Source organism: Odocoileus virginianus, chromosome 2 (genome assembly GCF_023699985.2).
Source record: "Odocoileus virginianus isolate 20LAN1187 ecotype Illinois chromosome 2, Ovbor_1.2, whole genome shotgun sequence".
In the NCBI taxonomy this organism is placed as follows: domain Eukaryota; kingdom Metazoa; phylum Chordata; class Mammalia; order Artiodactyla; family Cervidae; genus Odocoileus; species Odocoileus virginianus.
Window position 1 is genome coordinate 101,314,436 of NC_069675.1, and position 14,808 is coordinate 101,329,243.

General features: G+C 67.1%; 2 protein-coding genes across 2 annotated transcripts; both read left to right on the forward strand.

Annotated features, from left to right (window-relative positions):
* The first annotated feature begins 27 nt into the window (after positions 1-27).
* NELFB (negative elongation factor complex member B) lies at positions 28-8,427 on the forward strand. The gene is made up of 14 exons (XM_020888526.2): positions 28-33; positions 179-730; positions 987-1,150; positions 1,311-1,410; positions 1,745-1,975; positions 2,600-2,785; positions 3,292-3,404; positions 3,918-4,020; positions 4,156-4,251; positions 4,375-4,517; positions 4,591-4,697; positions 6,747-6,888; positions 7,292-7,400; positions 7,589-8,427. The coding sequence occupies exons 1-14, from the start codon at positions 28-30 to the stop codon at positions 7,733-7,735; spliced, it is 2,199 nt and encodes a 732-aa protein (XP_020744185.1). The 3' UTR covers positions 7,736-8,427.
* A 2,420-nt stretch (positions 8,428-10,847) lies between these two features.
* TOR4A (torsin family 4 member A) lies at positions 10,848-13,281 on the forward strand. Its single transcript, XM_070456475.1, has 2 exons — positions 10,848-11,181; positions 11,894-13,281. The coding sequence occupies exon 2, from the start codon at positions 11,931-11,933 to the stop codon at positions 13,149-13,151; it is 1,221 nt and encodes a 406-aa protein (XP_070312576.1). The 5' UTR covers positions 10,848-11,181; positions 11,894-11,930; the 3' UTR covers positions 13,152-13,281.
* The last annotated feature ends 1,527 nt before the right edge of the window (positions 13,282-14,808 follow it).

Sequence of the window (14,808 nt, forward strand, 5' to 3'; positions counted from 1 at the left end):
AAGACTCCACACTTCCACTGCAGGGCGATGCGGGTTCAATTCCCCGGCGCGCGGCCAAAAATTTCTTAAGTCAAACGCACTCGGCTAAAGCATCAGTTCTGAATCTCCTGAAGCAGGCCAACCCACCGGCGGCACCGACCCCCGGTGTTCCAGCCCAGTTCTGGTGTTCGCTTCCCAGGGGCCCGCCCCTGAACCGCGTTTTACTCAGCGAGGGGAAGCTGGCCCCGGGAGGTTGGGCGGGGCCGCGCAGGAGGGCCGGGCGGGACCGGTGGGCGGGGCTTCGGCGGCGACCCATGCGTCATCCGGGAACCGCCTTCGCGCTCTGTCTCTGCTGGGCGCGGGGCGCGGCGTTCCTCCCGGGAACCCCTGCGCGACGGCGGCGGCGTTTCCGGGGAGCCCGTTGGCGGGCGGACCTGGCTGCGAGGAGCGGAAGTGGGCGGTTGCGGGGAGAGCGGAGCGGCGCTGCGGGAGGGACCTGGCCGAACTGGAGGGCGCCGGGGAGCGGAGCGCGGGCGGCCCCCGAGGCCCGGGCGAGAGGACCGCTGCAGGGCCCGTGGCGAGCGCGGCAGCGCCGGGGGAGCGCGGCGGGGATGGGGCGCCGGGCCGGGTGGGGACCGGGGCCTCGGCCCTGTTTGCGGGGCTGCAGGATCTGGGTGTGGCCAACGGGGAGGACCTGAAGGAGACGCTGACCAACTGCACGGAGCCGCTCAAGGCCATCGAGCAGTTCCAGGTGAGGCTGCGCGAGGGGCCGGGCGCGGGCGCGCGTGTGAAGTGGGCGTATCCGTCTGCTCCGCGACTCGCCGAGCTCGGGCCGCTTCGGCCGGCGGGCGGCTCCCAGCATCGGCTGCTACAGCCGGCGCGGCGCGGACGCCCTTCTGCCTGCCTCCTCGCGCGCTCGGGGCAGCCGGGGTGCCTGACCACGAGTGGGTGCGGCTGAGGTCTCTATTGCGGCCCCGAGGAAGCAACGCCGACCTCTGCTTCCTTAGACAGAGAACGGCGTGCTCCTGCCTTCCCTGCAGTCCGCCTTGCCTTTCTTGGACCTGCACGGGACGCCGCGGCTGGAGTTCCACCAGTCGGTTTTTGATGAGCTTCGGGACAAGCTGCTGGAGCGTGTGTCCGCCATCGCTTCAGAGGGGAAGGCCGAGGAAAGGTCAGTGAGACAGGCAGCCCCCTCCCCAGCCAGGAACCCCCAGTCAGCAGCGCTCACCTCCCCGTGGCTACACATCCTTCCTGAAAAGGGGGCCGCCCGTGACACCACCGGTCTGGGGACCCGCAGGTGGCTGCTTCCTCAGCAATGTGAGTTTTCCCAGGTATAAGAAACTGGAGGACCTCCTGGAGAAGAGCTTTTCTCTGGTGAAGATGCCGTCTCTGCAGCCAGTGGTGATGTGCGTGATGAAGCACTTGCCCAAGGTAACGGCTGCCTGGCCGGCTCCCTCTGGGCAGCGTTCCTGAGCTGCCTGCCCGCGAAGGGTGGCTTCGGAGCACGGTTCCCTGTGCTGGCTCTTCCCTGAGCCGAGCAGACACTGGAGCTTGGTGTGAGCTCCGGGGCGTGGAGCCCCTTCTGGGAAAAAACCTGTCTGTGGTTGCTGCCTGTGCCACAGCCTGGGGGCCCGGTCCCAGCTGTCCCTGTCAGTTGGGCTGGGCTGGATGTGGTCTCTCCCGTGGGGGGGCTGAGGCCTGCTAGTTGTCTTGAGGGAGACCGCTGGGGCAGGGTGCTGCTGACGGTGGCTTGTGGGTTATGTAGGTTCCTGAGAAGAAGCTGAAGCTGGTGATGGCTGACAAGGAGCTGTACCGGGCTTGCGCGGTGGAGGTGAAGCGGCAGATCTGGCAGGACAACCAGGCGCTCTTCGGTGACGAGGTCTCCCCGCTGCTGAAGCAGTACATCGTGGAGAAGGAGAGCGCGCTCTTCAGCACGGAGCTCTCTGTCCTGCACAACTTCTTCAGCCCTTCCCCCAAAACCAGGCGCCAGGGCGAGGTGAGGTGGGGCGGGGCTGTGTGCAGGCCTCCCTGGCCAGCCCCTTCCCGCCCCCGTGAACGCCGGCCTGTCTGCTCTTGGAGGCCTGGGCCCATCTGCGGGGCTGGCCAGGGGCATCTCAGCACCGTCCCTACGTGTGGATCTCGTTGGCCTTTTCTGAGCGCTTCGTGCTGGGTGACTTGGCTGGCCTTTTTGGCCACCTCTGTCTGCTCGCAGCCCTGGGGTCTCCCCCTGTCTGGCTCTGATTTGTTTCTTGTGCAACCAGTGTTTTTTGGATACTGACTCACTGCCACGGGTGCCTGGACCCTTTAGTGACCCCAGGGATCAGGGCACCTCCTGGGGTACTCAGGCTCCCAAGGGGTGGACCCCACACGTTAGATGTCACATGTCAGTCACAGAGAGAAGGTGGGAGCGGGGTGGCCACAGCAGGCCCAACCGATGTGCAGTCTGGGGCCAAGGCTGACACCCTCAGAGGAACCTTGGGGCCTGATGGTTCACCGTCCTCCAAACCAGAGACGTTGCCCCCAGTGTGAGCCGTTGTTCTGTGAAAGAGGAGCCCAGCCCAACGGGTCGGGGGCGCGGGGCCAGGGGGCGGGCGGGGTGCGAGGCCTGGCGTCCCGGCAGGTGGTGCAGAGGCTGACACGGATGGTGGGGCGCAACGTGAAGCTCTACGACATGGTCCTGCAGTTCCTGCGCACGCTCTTCCTGCGCACCCGCAACGTGCACTACTGCACGCTCCGCGCCGAGCTGCTCATGTCCCTGCACGACCTGGACGTGGGCGACATCTGCTCCGTGGACCCCTGCCACAAGGTGGGGCCCCTGCGGCGCTGTGGTCCCGCCTGCCCTCAGCGGGGGGGGGCCCAGTGTCGGACCCCTGACCCCGAGCCCGCCGCCCTGCTCTCCCCGGGCTCTGTCTCCCCCGCTCCAGAGCCCTCCTGGTGAGCTCCGTGTTGTGGAACAGGGCTTTCCGCACTGCCCCGTCCTGACGTGGACGCGGTGTGACCCCCCCCCACGGCGTCCCTAGGGGCTTCGTGGCGTTACACTCTGAGCCGGCACTGCCCACCGTGCAGTGGGAACCACGGGAAGGCCCGTTTCAGAACAAAACACAGTGACCTCTCTTGCGCCGCCGGGTCTATGGGGTGTGGGTCCTTGGGCCTGTTTGCTTTGTGCGGTCCTGTTCCTCGCACCAAGCGGGGCCCTGGTGACACGAGGTGGGGATCCTGGTGCCCACCCCAGGCTTGGATGCTCAGGCAACGGGGAAAGCTGCCTGGAGGCGCGGTCTCTGGCCGAGTCCTGACCCTGCCTTCTCCCCGCAGTTCACCTGGTGCCTGGACGCTTGCATCCGAGAGCGGTTCGTGGACAGCAAGAGGGCCCGCGAGCTACAGGGCTTCCTTGACGGAGTGAAGAAGGGGCAGGAGCAAGTCCTAGGGTGAGGGTCCGCTTGGTGTGGGCGCCTGTCCGAGCCTGCCGTCGGGAGTGGTGTTTCCCCCTGTGCGTTTTTAGGGGGACCACTTGGTGCCCGTGCCCGCAACAGAGGCTCGGCTGCCGGGGTGAGGCTGTGGCGTCTCGGCCGCGCTGGGCACCTGGACTGGGCCTGCCCGTGAACAGACAGGCCTGTTGCGTCCAGAGGTGGCGGTCTGGCTACAGGCAAGGTGCTGTCTGGGTGGACCCTGTCCCAGCTTCTGTCTGGGATTGGGCTTGAGGGGACCTGAATGAATTTATAGAGTCTGGGTCAGAATCTCGACCAAAATGGGACCTTAACTTTTAAAAAACCTGTGGTTTTTCAGTTTATCGGGTATGTTAAGGGAAAGTTGTGAACCATGAGGTTTTAGAAAATGGGCCACAGTGGGGCAGCTTGGTCAGCAGGAAGGGCTGGCTCCCAGGCTAGTGGCTCCGCGGGCCGGGAGTCTCCCTCACTGAGGCTGTGGGTGTGTCGTCACAGGGACCTGTCCATGATCCTGTGTGACCCCTTCGCCATCAACACCCTGTCTCTGAGCACCGTCAGGCACCTGCAGGAGCTGGTGGGCCAGGAGGTGCTACCCAGGGTGAGTGTGCCCGGCCAGCCGCCCGCGGCAGTCGGGCGTGACCCTGGGGTGAGCCCATGCTCCCTCCAGGCAGAGGGCATATGCGGTCAGGGCAGAACACTGGGCGAGCCCACTGAGGCCTGCGTTTCCCTGCAGGACAGCCCGGACCTCCTCTTGCTGCTCCGGCTGCTGGCGCTGGGCCAGGGCGCGTGGGACATGATCGACAGCCAGGTCTTCAAGGAGCCCAAGATGGTAACAGGGTTAGGCGGGCTCCTTCACGAGCGGCTTGGGGGTGCCGGGCCCACGACTGGGGGTGGCCAGAGGACGGGTTGGGGGTCGGCACGGTGTGCAACAGCTCTTGGGCCTGCACCCCAGGAGGTGGAGCTGGTCACCAGGTTCCTGCCCACGCTCATGTCCTTCGTGGTGGAGGACCACACCTTCAACGTGGATCAGAAGCTCCCAGCCGAGGAGAAGGCCCCGGTCACGTATCCAAACACACTGCCGGAGAGCTTCACCAAGTAGGGCTGCGGGCGGGGTGGGGGCGGGCCCTGGCTGGCGGGCTCCTGCGGGGCTGACGGCACTGGGGCGCAGGTTCCTGCAGGAGCAGCGCATGGCCTGCGAGGTGGGGCTGTACTACGTGCTGCACATCACCAAGCAGAGGAACAAGAACGCGCTGCTGCGCCTGCTGCCGGGGCTCGGTGAGTGTGCGGGTGGCAGGACACAGCCTGCCCTCCCCAGACGCCCTCTGCCCTCGCCACAACCCATGTTCCCGAAGAGCCAGTGTCATCTTTCCCTAACGGGCAAGGGGCCCGGAGCCTCCCAACTCCTCAGACCAGGGCGAGCGAGCTCCCCACCAAGGTAACAGAGAGGCCAGTTCCCCCGGCAACCTTGCTCTGCACGCTGGAGGGACCCTGCAAGCCAGGAAGACCGGGGGGCATCCGGGGGTCCCTTCAAGAGCCAGCTGCAGGCTGAGTCGGGGCGTGGGTGCCAGTCGGGGGCACCCAGCCTGCCCACCCCACAGCAGGCCCAGGGCCTCTGCCGGCTCAGTCCCGTCGGGGCGTTGCGGCTTTGTGGAGAGGGTGTGACGCTGCTCACTCAGCCTGCACGTGGGTCATTGATGGGTCTGATGATGGTGCCAGTTGTTTCCAGGCTTTTCTTTATGGAGGAGGCTGCCTGTTGGGGGTATTAGTTTCTATATAGCCACCACCTCACTGGTGAACAGGAACTTAGTTAACTCTTAGGCTTCTGGGAGCCGGATGCCTACAGTGGGTCTCTCAAGGCTAAAGCAGGTATGGGTGGGGCTTGCTCCTCTTGGAGGCCCCGGGAAAGACCCTTCTTGTCCCCTCCAGCTCCCAGAAACCCCGTCCTTGGCTCCGGCCCCGTCACAGTTCATCTGCCCAGCTTCTCCCGTTCCGTGTCTTTGGCTCTGACCCGGCACTCGCACCAGCCACCTCCCTCTCCTGAGGGGCCCGCCGGACCATCTCCCCTCGGGCCCCATACCACGGTGGTGGGGGGCGAGTTCCCTGGCTCTAGTATCAGCATGTGGACTTCTCTGTGGGGGGAGTTCTCTGCTGGGGGGCTTCTAGGAGCATAGTTCTAGAAACTTGGGTTAACCGCGTTCTTCCTGCTCACTTGGGAACTTTTGTGTCTGTCTGGTTGAGTCACGTGTGTAGACTTGGGTGTCCTGGAGGCGGGAGTGTCAACATTGCCCACCTGGTGGGCCGGGTGCAGGTCTAATCCCACCCACTGGGCGGGTCTCTAATCACGTTCTGGAGAGGAAGCTGCTTTGTTGTCACTGCAAGGTTCTAGTAAAGATGCGTATCGGTTTTAAAAAGTTCTCTTTGCTTTTAAATGTTTTTTTGGTGGGAGTTTTTTATGAACTCAAGTGCAGGTTAGTGAAGCCCAGGGCCCACTGCCCACTTGCAGGGGGCTGTGTGTGGCTTCCGTCCCCTCAGTGATGGGCTGGACACGGCCCGGGCCCAGCAGACCAGGTCGGAACAGCCCAGCAGGTGTCTTGATGGGAGGTGGAGTCTTAAAGCCGTGACTGCAGCGCGTTTAGTCAGGGTCCAGGCTCTGACAGTTTGCCCCATTGTGTAATGTTTTCGTGCAGGTGATCTGTTCAGGTCAGGAGTCAGACAGGGGTCTTCCCTCAGCTCACTTCTCCTGCTGCCCCTCAGGTCTTGGGGTCTGCAGGGCTACATGGGGCTTGTCGGTGGAACCAGGGCACCTGTTCCCCTGCTGGGGCTTGGCTGGCCGTGTCCCTTGGCACACTGACCGCGCGCCTGCCTCAGGGCCGCGTGAGCCGGGCGAGGCTGCGGAGACCTCCGTCAGTTGTGGCGGGTGTGGTGGGGGCTCTGTGCCTCCGCAGTGCCCGCGTTTCCGAGGTCACAGCTCCCAGTGACGGGGTGACTTGGTGGTAGTTAGCTTCACCGTCTGTCTCCCGGGGTTTGATGAGGCCCGTTTGCTCCGTTCCCTCCCCTCGAGTGCCGCAGTCTGGTGGGCTCTAGGGGCTGCCCGCCTTGGCACTTGTGTGTGTGCTGGAGTCCACTTCACCCCGATCCCCTTGGCTGCTGGGCAGAACCCCACGACAGGATCTTGTCCCCTCCCCACCTTGCCCTGGGACCCGCCCCCAGTTAGGCCCAGGGCCCCCAGGCCCCCCAGCACTTGCCTGCCTGCCCCGGTCAGTTCCGTCTCAGGCCCGGCCCGGGAGGTGGGGGGCAGCTGGGGGACGCCTGCTGTGCTTGCAGTGGAGACCTTCGGTGACCTGGCGTTTGGGGACATTTTCCTGCACCTGCTCACGGGCAGCCTGGCCCTGCTGGCCGATGAGTTCGCCCTGGAAGACTTCTGCAGCAGCCTCTTCGACGGCTTCCTCCTCACCGCCTCCCCGAGGTGCCTTCCTCTCTCCTGGGGAGAGGGGTGGGGTGGGGGCGGGGCGGGGCCTCTGGGTCGGAGTTGGAGGGTGGGGGCGGGGGTGGAGGGCGGGGGCGGGGCCTCTGGGTCGGAGTTGGAGGGTGGGGGCGGGGCATCTGGGTCGGGGGTGGAGGGCGGGGGCGGGGCCTCTGGGTCGGAGTTGGAGGGTGGGGGCGGGGCATCTGGGTCGGGGGTGGAGGGCGGGGGCGGGGCCTCTGGGTCGGAGTTGGAGGGCGGGGCGGGGCCTCTGGGTCGGGGGTGGAGGGCGGGGGCGGGGCCTCTGGGTCGGGGGTGGAGGGCGGGGGCGGGGCCTCGGCTAGGCACACAGCTGGGTGGGGGCGGGGGCTCTGGGCCGCCTGCAGCCCTCCGGCTCCTCCCCCAGGAAGGAGAGTGTGCAGCGGCACGTCCTGCGGCTCCTGCTGCACCTGCACCACCGGGTGGCCCCGTCCAAGCTGGAGGCGCTGCAGAAGGCGCTGGAGCCCACGGGCCAGGTGCGCCCCCCACACCCGCCTGCGCCCTTGGGCCGCGCTGCCTGTGCTGGCCTGACCCTGTGCATGGGTGTGTGTATCCCCCGCGCTGGTCTGTGTGTGTGTGCGTGTGTCCCTGTGCCGGCCTGCCCGTGTGTGTGGGGGTGTGTGCGTGGGCAGGCACGCACACGTGCCCTGGGCCTCCCCCACAGAGTGGAGAGGCGGTGAAGGAGCTGTACTCCCAACTTGGAGAGAAGCTGGAGCAGCTGGACCACCGGAAGCCCAGCCCAGCCCAGGCCCCCGAGACGCCAGCCCTGGAGCTGCCCCTGCCGGCGGTGCCTGCCCCGGCTGTGCTCTGAGGCTCTGCTTGGGGCCGCTCAGGGCGGGCAGGGCCCCTGCCGGGGGCGTGGCCCTGGTCGGCCTGGAAAGGAGGCTCTGCGTTCCTGCCCCACAGACCCTCTCCTGGAGGTGGCCGTTGCTGAGGCCTCCTGTGGGCAGGGCACCCTGTCTTGCACTCAGCGCCCTGAGCTGGGTCCCGGGAGGCGCTCACCTCCTGTGTGAGGGGCCCATGCCCCTGCTGCTCCCAGGCCCCTGGCCAGCTCCGTGGAGCCCCGGCCTTGCTCCAGGCCTCGCTGCCCCCTCCCACTCCCACACCGTGGAAAGCTGCCTGCTTGTTCCTCCTGGAGTCAGGGGTTTCCACTGCTGTCGGGCAGACAGACGGGCAGTCACCTGGGACTGAGAAAGAGTCACCTGTTTTCCCAGGGGTGGGGTGGGGCCTGAGGCCCACGGGGAAGTGGGCAGGCCAGGATGGTTGTCACAGATTGGCAGAATCACACAATTTGCTGGCAGGGGTGTCTGCAGACGGAGCCTAGTTCTCTCTAAGGAGCTCCTGCCACTGCCTACAGCCCCGTGGAGCAGGTGTTAGGGAGGAAAACCCAGCCCCGCCCCCACTGCCTCAATTTACCCTTGGAGCACATGGCCAGGCGAGGGTCAGCTGTTGCTCATAGTTGCGACTTCACTTTTGTAAATAAAAGGTGTTTTGGTAAATCCAGTAGCTGAGCGGTTTCTGTGCGCACCCAGGCTTGGCAGTGCAGGCCAGTAAGAGCTTTCCTGGCGTGTTTCTGTCTCCGTGGGGATACGCCTGGCCCCTTGGGGACAGTGGCCGTGGATGGCGGGGCCTGGGCCTGGCGGTGCTGGGTGCTGGGGGGACCCAGTTGCCGAGGGTCAGGCTGTGTGGAGGTCACTGTGATGTTGACAGGTGCACTCTGCGGGCCGGAGAGGCTCTGGTCCAGATGGTGACGGGGAGGTGAGGCCTGGGGGCCTGGGCATCGGCGGTCAGGAGGAGCCTGGGTGTCTAATGCGTGAACAGGGGAAGGGGCATTGGAGGGATGGGCTGGGGTGCCAGGCACCGCCCCTCATCAGCACAGGGTTCTCAAGGAGGAGGCAGGTCTGGGCTGCTGCTTTTCCTCCAGGAAGCAGGGAGTGAGGTCCTGGGCAGGAAATCAGGATGGGGTGGGGCTGAGGAGGGAGGGGAAGGAACTGGGCCTGGGGAGGGGCGAGTGCCCCGGCAGGGCCCACGTGACCCACCTGAGGCTCTCGGGCAGTGTGGACAGAGGTCAGCAGACAGACAGGTCAGCGGGGCCAGGCTCCTGCCTGGACAGAGGGACCAGGGGCCAGACAAGAGTGTGGGTGGGGGCTTGGCTGGTAGAGGGCACAAGCTGCAAGGATGGGTGTGGGTGGGCGGCTGCAGGAAGGAGGAGGCCCAAGTGGGCGGGTGGGAGGGCACATCTGAGTTCAGGGACCCTCAGGGCCGTGAGGGAGGCGGGGGTCCTGAGGCTGGACCAAGCAGGGCAGTGGGAGGCCGGGGGCTGGGAGGTCTGGTTTGAGGAAGGGAGCGTCCATGCGGGAACTCAGGGAGGAGAGGAGCACGTGATAGGTGGGGGCTCTGCCCACCTCCAGGCCAGCAGTTTGGGAACCTCAGCGCCCCACTGAACTGGCAGAGGGGTCGCGGTGGGCAGCAAGGTGAGGGGTCTGCAGAGACCAGGTTAAAGACAGGGACCTGAATTCTGGGTTGGTGGGGCATGGGCTGGAGGGAGGGTGGGGTGGGGTGAGGGGTGAAGGGGAGATGTCCCCCTAGAGGTGGGGGAGAGTACAGGGGGAAGAGGCCTTAGCCCAGGGCTCAGGTTCACTCTTGACACGGCCGAGGTGGGCCCTCCGAGGCCTGACTTGTCTTGACTCCTGCCACACCCCGTATCCCCTCCTCACCCCCGTGGGGACCCCAGACGGTTTGGCAGACCAGCATTTGGCAGAAGCAGCTGCTGACCGGTTGAGAACAGGCCTGGCCACGCTCCTCGCTACTCCCCAATCTTTTTCTGCATCTGCCCTTCAAGGCCCCTGCCCTCCCCTCAGGCAGAAGTGTGGAAACTGCAGAAAGCCTGAAGATCCCGAAGGACCCCAGCCCAGGAGAGGCCTGAACAGATAACACCCTTCTGTTCTGTCCTCCTGAGTGAGGGCCACATGGGGGATGCTGTAGGGGTGCCTCGGCCCCTGGCTCAGCGCAGAGGCAGGTCCAAGGCGGGGGGGGGGGGGGGGGGGGGGGCAGCAGCCGTGGCTTCTCAGGCTGCCTGAGGGCACAGACACGCAGACAGGCAGGGGTCCCATCTTCTGGGGACAACAGAACCCCCAGCCCATGACCAATACTTCCCTGAATGCAGGTCTTGCAAGGAGGTGGAGGGAAGCTAGGGAGAGGGGAGGAGTGGTACACTGGGCAGAGGGACCTGTGTGGAGGAGGAAAGACAGGGAGGATGAGGGGCCGTGGGCAGGACAGGATCGGGGGGCTCAGGACCTCCGGCGCCCATGGGACACAGCTGGGCTCAGAGCCAGTGTGGTTTTGGGAGCACTCCTGGTTAGCAGAGCCGCCTGCAGACGCAAGCTCCGGAGCCGGGGGCGCCCCAGGCTGGCCAGCCTGCTCGGGTGGGGCCGCGTGACACTGGTGGCTGGGGAAGGACCCAGTCTTCACCTGCCAACTCTTGGTCCAAGTTCTTGCTGAATCTGCTCTCCCGCTAGGGCTGGAGCCAGTGTGGGGCTTTCTCCCCAGTTCTAGGGCTTCTGTCCCAGCGTGAGCTGCCCTGTATGGGGGGGCTCTAGGCTGGGGTACAGGGGATGAAGGCAGAGATGGGTGGGGGCAATGAGGCCCGGGTCCTGGCAGAAGAGGGGGAGGAAAAAGAAATGAGCCCTATTTTGCGGGGCCCCCAGATTGGGTTTGGGGGAGCAGAAGGGGGATAGGACCCCCCACCCCCTCCGCTCCTGCGAACAGGCAGCCTGGACACACCCACCTCACCACCGGCCCTGGGGCATCAGGTGCAGGGGCCGTCCCTGAGGTTGGGGCCCATGGCCCCAGGGGAGGGGAGGTGCACCCTGGGGGTGTCCTGGGCTGGGCTGGGCCACAAGGTCTGGGAGGGCTGCAGGGCTGAGGAGGGTAGATGGCCCACCGGCCGGGGACCTGGGCAAGCCCGCCAGGCCTCCCCTCCAGCGCCGCCGCCTCAGTCCAGCCGAAGTCCCGCCCGCGCCGCACCCCTGACTCACTTCCTTTGCAAAGAAGCGGAAACCTCCCCAGGGCTTTCTCCAGTCCGGACGCTCCCAGGGTACCCGCAGGTGTCGCTGACCCGGTGAGGCCCCTCACCCCGCCCTGAACCACGCAGAGAAGCCCGCGCTGTCGGCTTCCTGAGTGGCAGGCCCCAGCCTCGGGCGTGGGCAGGCGTGTGGGTCTGGGGGCCAGTAGGAGCCTGACTTGACGCAGCTGCAGGTACCGGGGTGGGCCGGGGCATCACCCCACCTTTCTCCAGCTGTCTCCTCAGGGACTATCCCTCCTTCTCCGAGTATTGTCTTTCTGTCCATCTTTTCACTCCCCCCCCACCCCAACCCGTCTCTAGGGGCTCCCCGCACCCCCTCCATTCGTGTGTCCACCGGAGGGGTGTTGGGAGGATCCTCGTTTGGGGCTGGGAGGCCTGGGCTCAGCTCAGGAACGGGGCTGGAGCCCAATCTGGAGAGAAGTCCCCCCGCAACCCCCAGCCCAGGGTTCGTGTGTGGGACACCTCCGAGCTCCGGGGTGCTCGGACCTCTGCTCGCCTTGGCCCCCTCTAGGCGCCCGGCAGGCGAGCTGCGGCAGGGGCGGGGCCGGCCTTGACCCTGCTTTACCCCTAGTTGGCGCCTGGCCGGCCCGAACCCCTCCTCCAGGAAGCCCGGGCGGTCTGCCGGCCGATAAACTACGCCCCCCACCCCCACCCCGCGCAGTCACTTCCTCAAGGCCTGAGGCTGTTTATGCTAGGACCCAAGAGATTTGCATTGGGGCCCCGCGGGGAGGCGCTTCCTGGGCAGAGGCTGGTCCCGGTCTCCGGGCAGCGGGCCGCCCTCCGGGGGCCTCGCCGGGGGGGCGGGGGGGGGGGGGTGAGATCCCGAGGGAGGGTCCCAGTCGGGCGGGCGGAAGTCTGCAGACCATCCCCGCCTTCCTGTTGCAGGGAGGGCGACCTGCATGCCAAGCACCGCCCCTGCGCCATGGACCGCGGCCAGTCCAGCCCGGAGCCCGCGGCCCCGGTCGCCCCCAGCCCGAGCGTGATCGCTCCGGTGCGCGCCGTCGTCCGCCTGCGCCACCAAGTGCGCCTCCTGCGCAAGCGGCGGCCACCCCCGTCGGCCGTGGAGCCGGACCCCGGGGCTGCGGCGCCGCGCGTCCTCCGGGAGCAGCCGCAGTTCTTCACCTTCGACGGGCCGGCCGAGCTGGCCTCGAGACCCGCGCGGAAGCGGCGCCGGCGCAGCCGCCTGGTGCTCTACCCCGAGACCTCGCGCAAGTTCGGGCCGCGCGCCGAGCGCCAGAGCCGCGCCCAGCGCTGCCTGCTGTTGCTCGTGGCCATCGTGGGCTTCCAGGTGCTCAACGCCATCGAGAACCTGGACGACAACGCGCTGCGCTATGACCTCGACGGGCTGGAGAAGACGCTGCAGCGCGCCGTGTTCGGGCAGCCGGCGGCCGTGGGCCGCCTCGTGGCTCTGCTGCGGGACTACCTGGCCACGCACGTGCACAGCCGCCCGCTGCTCCTGGCGCTGCACGGGCCCAGCGGCGTGGGCAAGAGCCACGTGGGCCGCCTGCTGGCGCGCCACTTCCGCGCGGTGCTGGAGGACGGCGCGCTCGTGTTACAGTACCACGCGCGCCACCACTGCCCCGCGCCGCGCGCCGCCGCCGGCTGCCGCGCGGAGCTGGCGCGGCGCGTGGCCGACGTGCTGGCGCGGGCCGAGGCGGAGGAGAAGACCCCGCTGCTGCTGCTGGACGACGCGGAGCTGCTGCCGCCGCTGCTGCTGGACGAGCTGCACGGCCTCCTGCAGCCGCAGCGGCCGCCGCGCTTCCACAACGCCGTCTACGTGCTGCTCAGCGGCGCGGGCGGCGCCGAGGTCACGCGCTTCGTGCTGCAGAACGCGTCCCGCCCGGGGCGCGCCGACGGGCCAGAGGAGCTGCGCGCCGCCGAGGAGGGGCTGCGCGCCCGCCTGCGCGCGCTGCTGACCCGCCAGCATCCGCTGTGGGAGGCCGCAGCCATCGTGCCCTTCCTGCTGCTGGACAAGCGGGACGTGGTCAGCTGCTTCCGGGATGAGATGGCCGGGGAGGGCTTCTTCCCGGAGCAGGCCCGCGCCGAGCTGCTGGCCGCGCAGCTCAGCTACTACCGCGTGGCCGGCCGTGAGTTCGCTGTCACTGGTTGCAAGCAGGTGGTAGCCACGGTCAACCTCTTGTAGCGCAGGTGCGCCTGGACGCGGCGGCACGCCGCGGCACCACGGGATATCGCTGTGGCCGTAGCCGTTGGAGGGGGGGAACTGCGGGTTTGCTGCGGCCTGTGAGGCCCGAATAAATCTGTCCGCGGCCTGCCGCCGGCTCACGCTGGGACCTGGAGTGGGAGGGCCAGGCTGGGTCAGTTCTGACCTCTTCTGCCAGTGCCAAGTCCCGCAGCCCCCGTCTGCCACCTCCTGGTCCGTGACTCAGCCGGCATCTCCAATGCCAGTGTGTCCCCCAGGGCCCACACCCTAGGAGTGGGCCGTCTGTCCCTGTGGTCTAGCAGTCGGATGGTCACAGAGGGCGAGCAGCCCCCAAGGGTCGCACAGTGGTCCCCGCGGAGCTGGATATGAGCACGACTTCAAAGCACCCGCAGCAGCCATACCGACCCCCCACCCCACCCCGCAGTCCTGGCCGCTTCTCCTCTGGCAGAACCGCCTGGGCCGGCCTGGACTCGTGGCCTCTCGGGCCCAGGGGGCTCCCCGAGAGGAAGAGGGCTGGGTGGGCGCTCCACCCAATGAGCTGATCCAGGGGAGCCCTCTGAATGCTCCAGAAAGGGCCCTCTCAGGGTGACCCGAGTAGGCAGTGGGCCCATGTGGGAGTTCCTGCCCGCCCCCCACCCCCACCCCACCGGCTCCAGGGTGCTGAACTCCCGGGAAGCCTCTAATAGGGCTCCCTCAGACTCCCTGGCCCACAGTGCGTCCCAGGCCTGGGGCCGGGCCTCACCCCGGCCAGCCCGGCTCCTGCCAGCCCGGCTCCTCCCCAGGCCCTCCAGGCTCCGGCCTCCTGAAGCAGGACTGCAGGAGCCTCAGTGGCTCCTAGGGAAGGGGGCGGTGAGCGCTGAACTCTGGGGCGGCCCCTATGGGGGGCTCCCAAGGGGTCCAGGTGTGGTGGTTTCAGTGCCGTTCCTTGGTGGGCACAGGGTCAGCCTGGACCAGCCCACTGGGAGGAGGACGCAGCCTGCGGGGTAGGGGGCCTGGAACACAACTGGCGAGCAGCAGCGTCCCAAGAAGGGGGCCGAGGGGGCGGCTGGTGGGGGTGCTGCCAGCGGGAAGTGGGCTGTACCAGGGGCTTCAGACCCCACCTCTGCACTCAGCCTGACACCTGCCCTCCGGAGACCTTAAGGCCCACGGGCTGATGTCTCTAGAGCCCCTGACAGGCCCCTCCCTGAGGGTCCCCCAGGGTAAGAGCCCTTCCCTTCATCCACCCTTTTCGTGGTGGTCGGCTGCAGACTGTGAGCCGTCTGTCCAGGAGGGAATTGGGTCCCTCACGGCAGAGGGAAGTGGCCGGCCTGTCCACCCAGCATGCAGACCCTGGGCCCCAGCAGGAAGGGATGGGGAGGGGGCACGTCCTGTCCCGAAAGGCCATACTCCTCCCAGCTCCGGGGCTCCCAGGGACTCCCAGTCTGCAAGCTGGTTCTAAACCGGGAGCTGGACCTGCAGGCATCCAGTTGGACTACACCCGGAAGAGTGGGCTGCCAGGTGATACTGCTGTAGCCAATGTGCTTGCTCAGTAAATAGTGATCACAGGCACGTGTTTATCCAGAACCACTGTGGCCGATGGGTTAAGTGACCGTGGCTGAGCTGAGACTGCCTTGGAGTCGGCTAGTCCTAGCTTCTGGGA

Excerpts from the sequence above, each read along its gene's own strand:
- NELFB (XM_020888526.2), top strand. Across the intron at positions 1,976-2,599 it reads AAACCAGGCGCCAGGGCGAG|GTGGTGCAGAGGCTGACACG; the intron begins GTGAGGTGGGGC and ends GCGTCCCGGCAG. Across the intron at positions 6,889-7,291 it reads CTCCTCACCGCCTCCCCGAG|GAAGGAGAGTGTGCAGCGGC; the intron begins GTGCCTTCCTCT and ends CTCCTCCCCCAG.
- TOR4A (XM_070456475.1), top strand. The coding sequence starts at position 11,931 with ATGGACCGCGGCCAGTCCAGCCCGGAGCCCGCGGCCCCGGTCGCCCCC.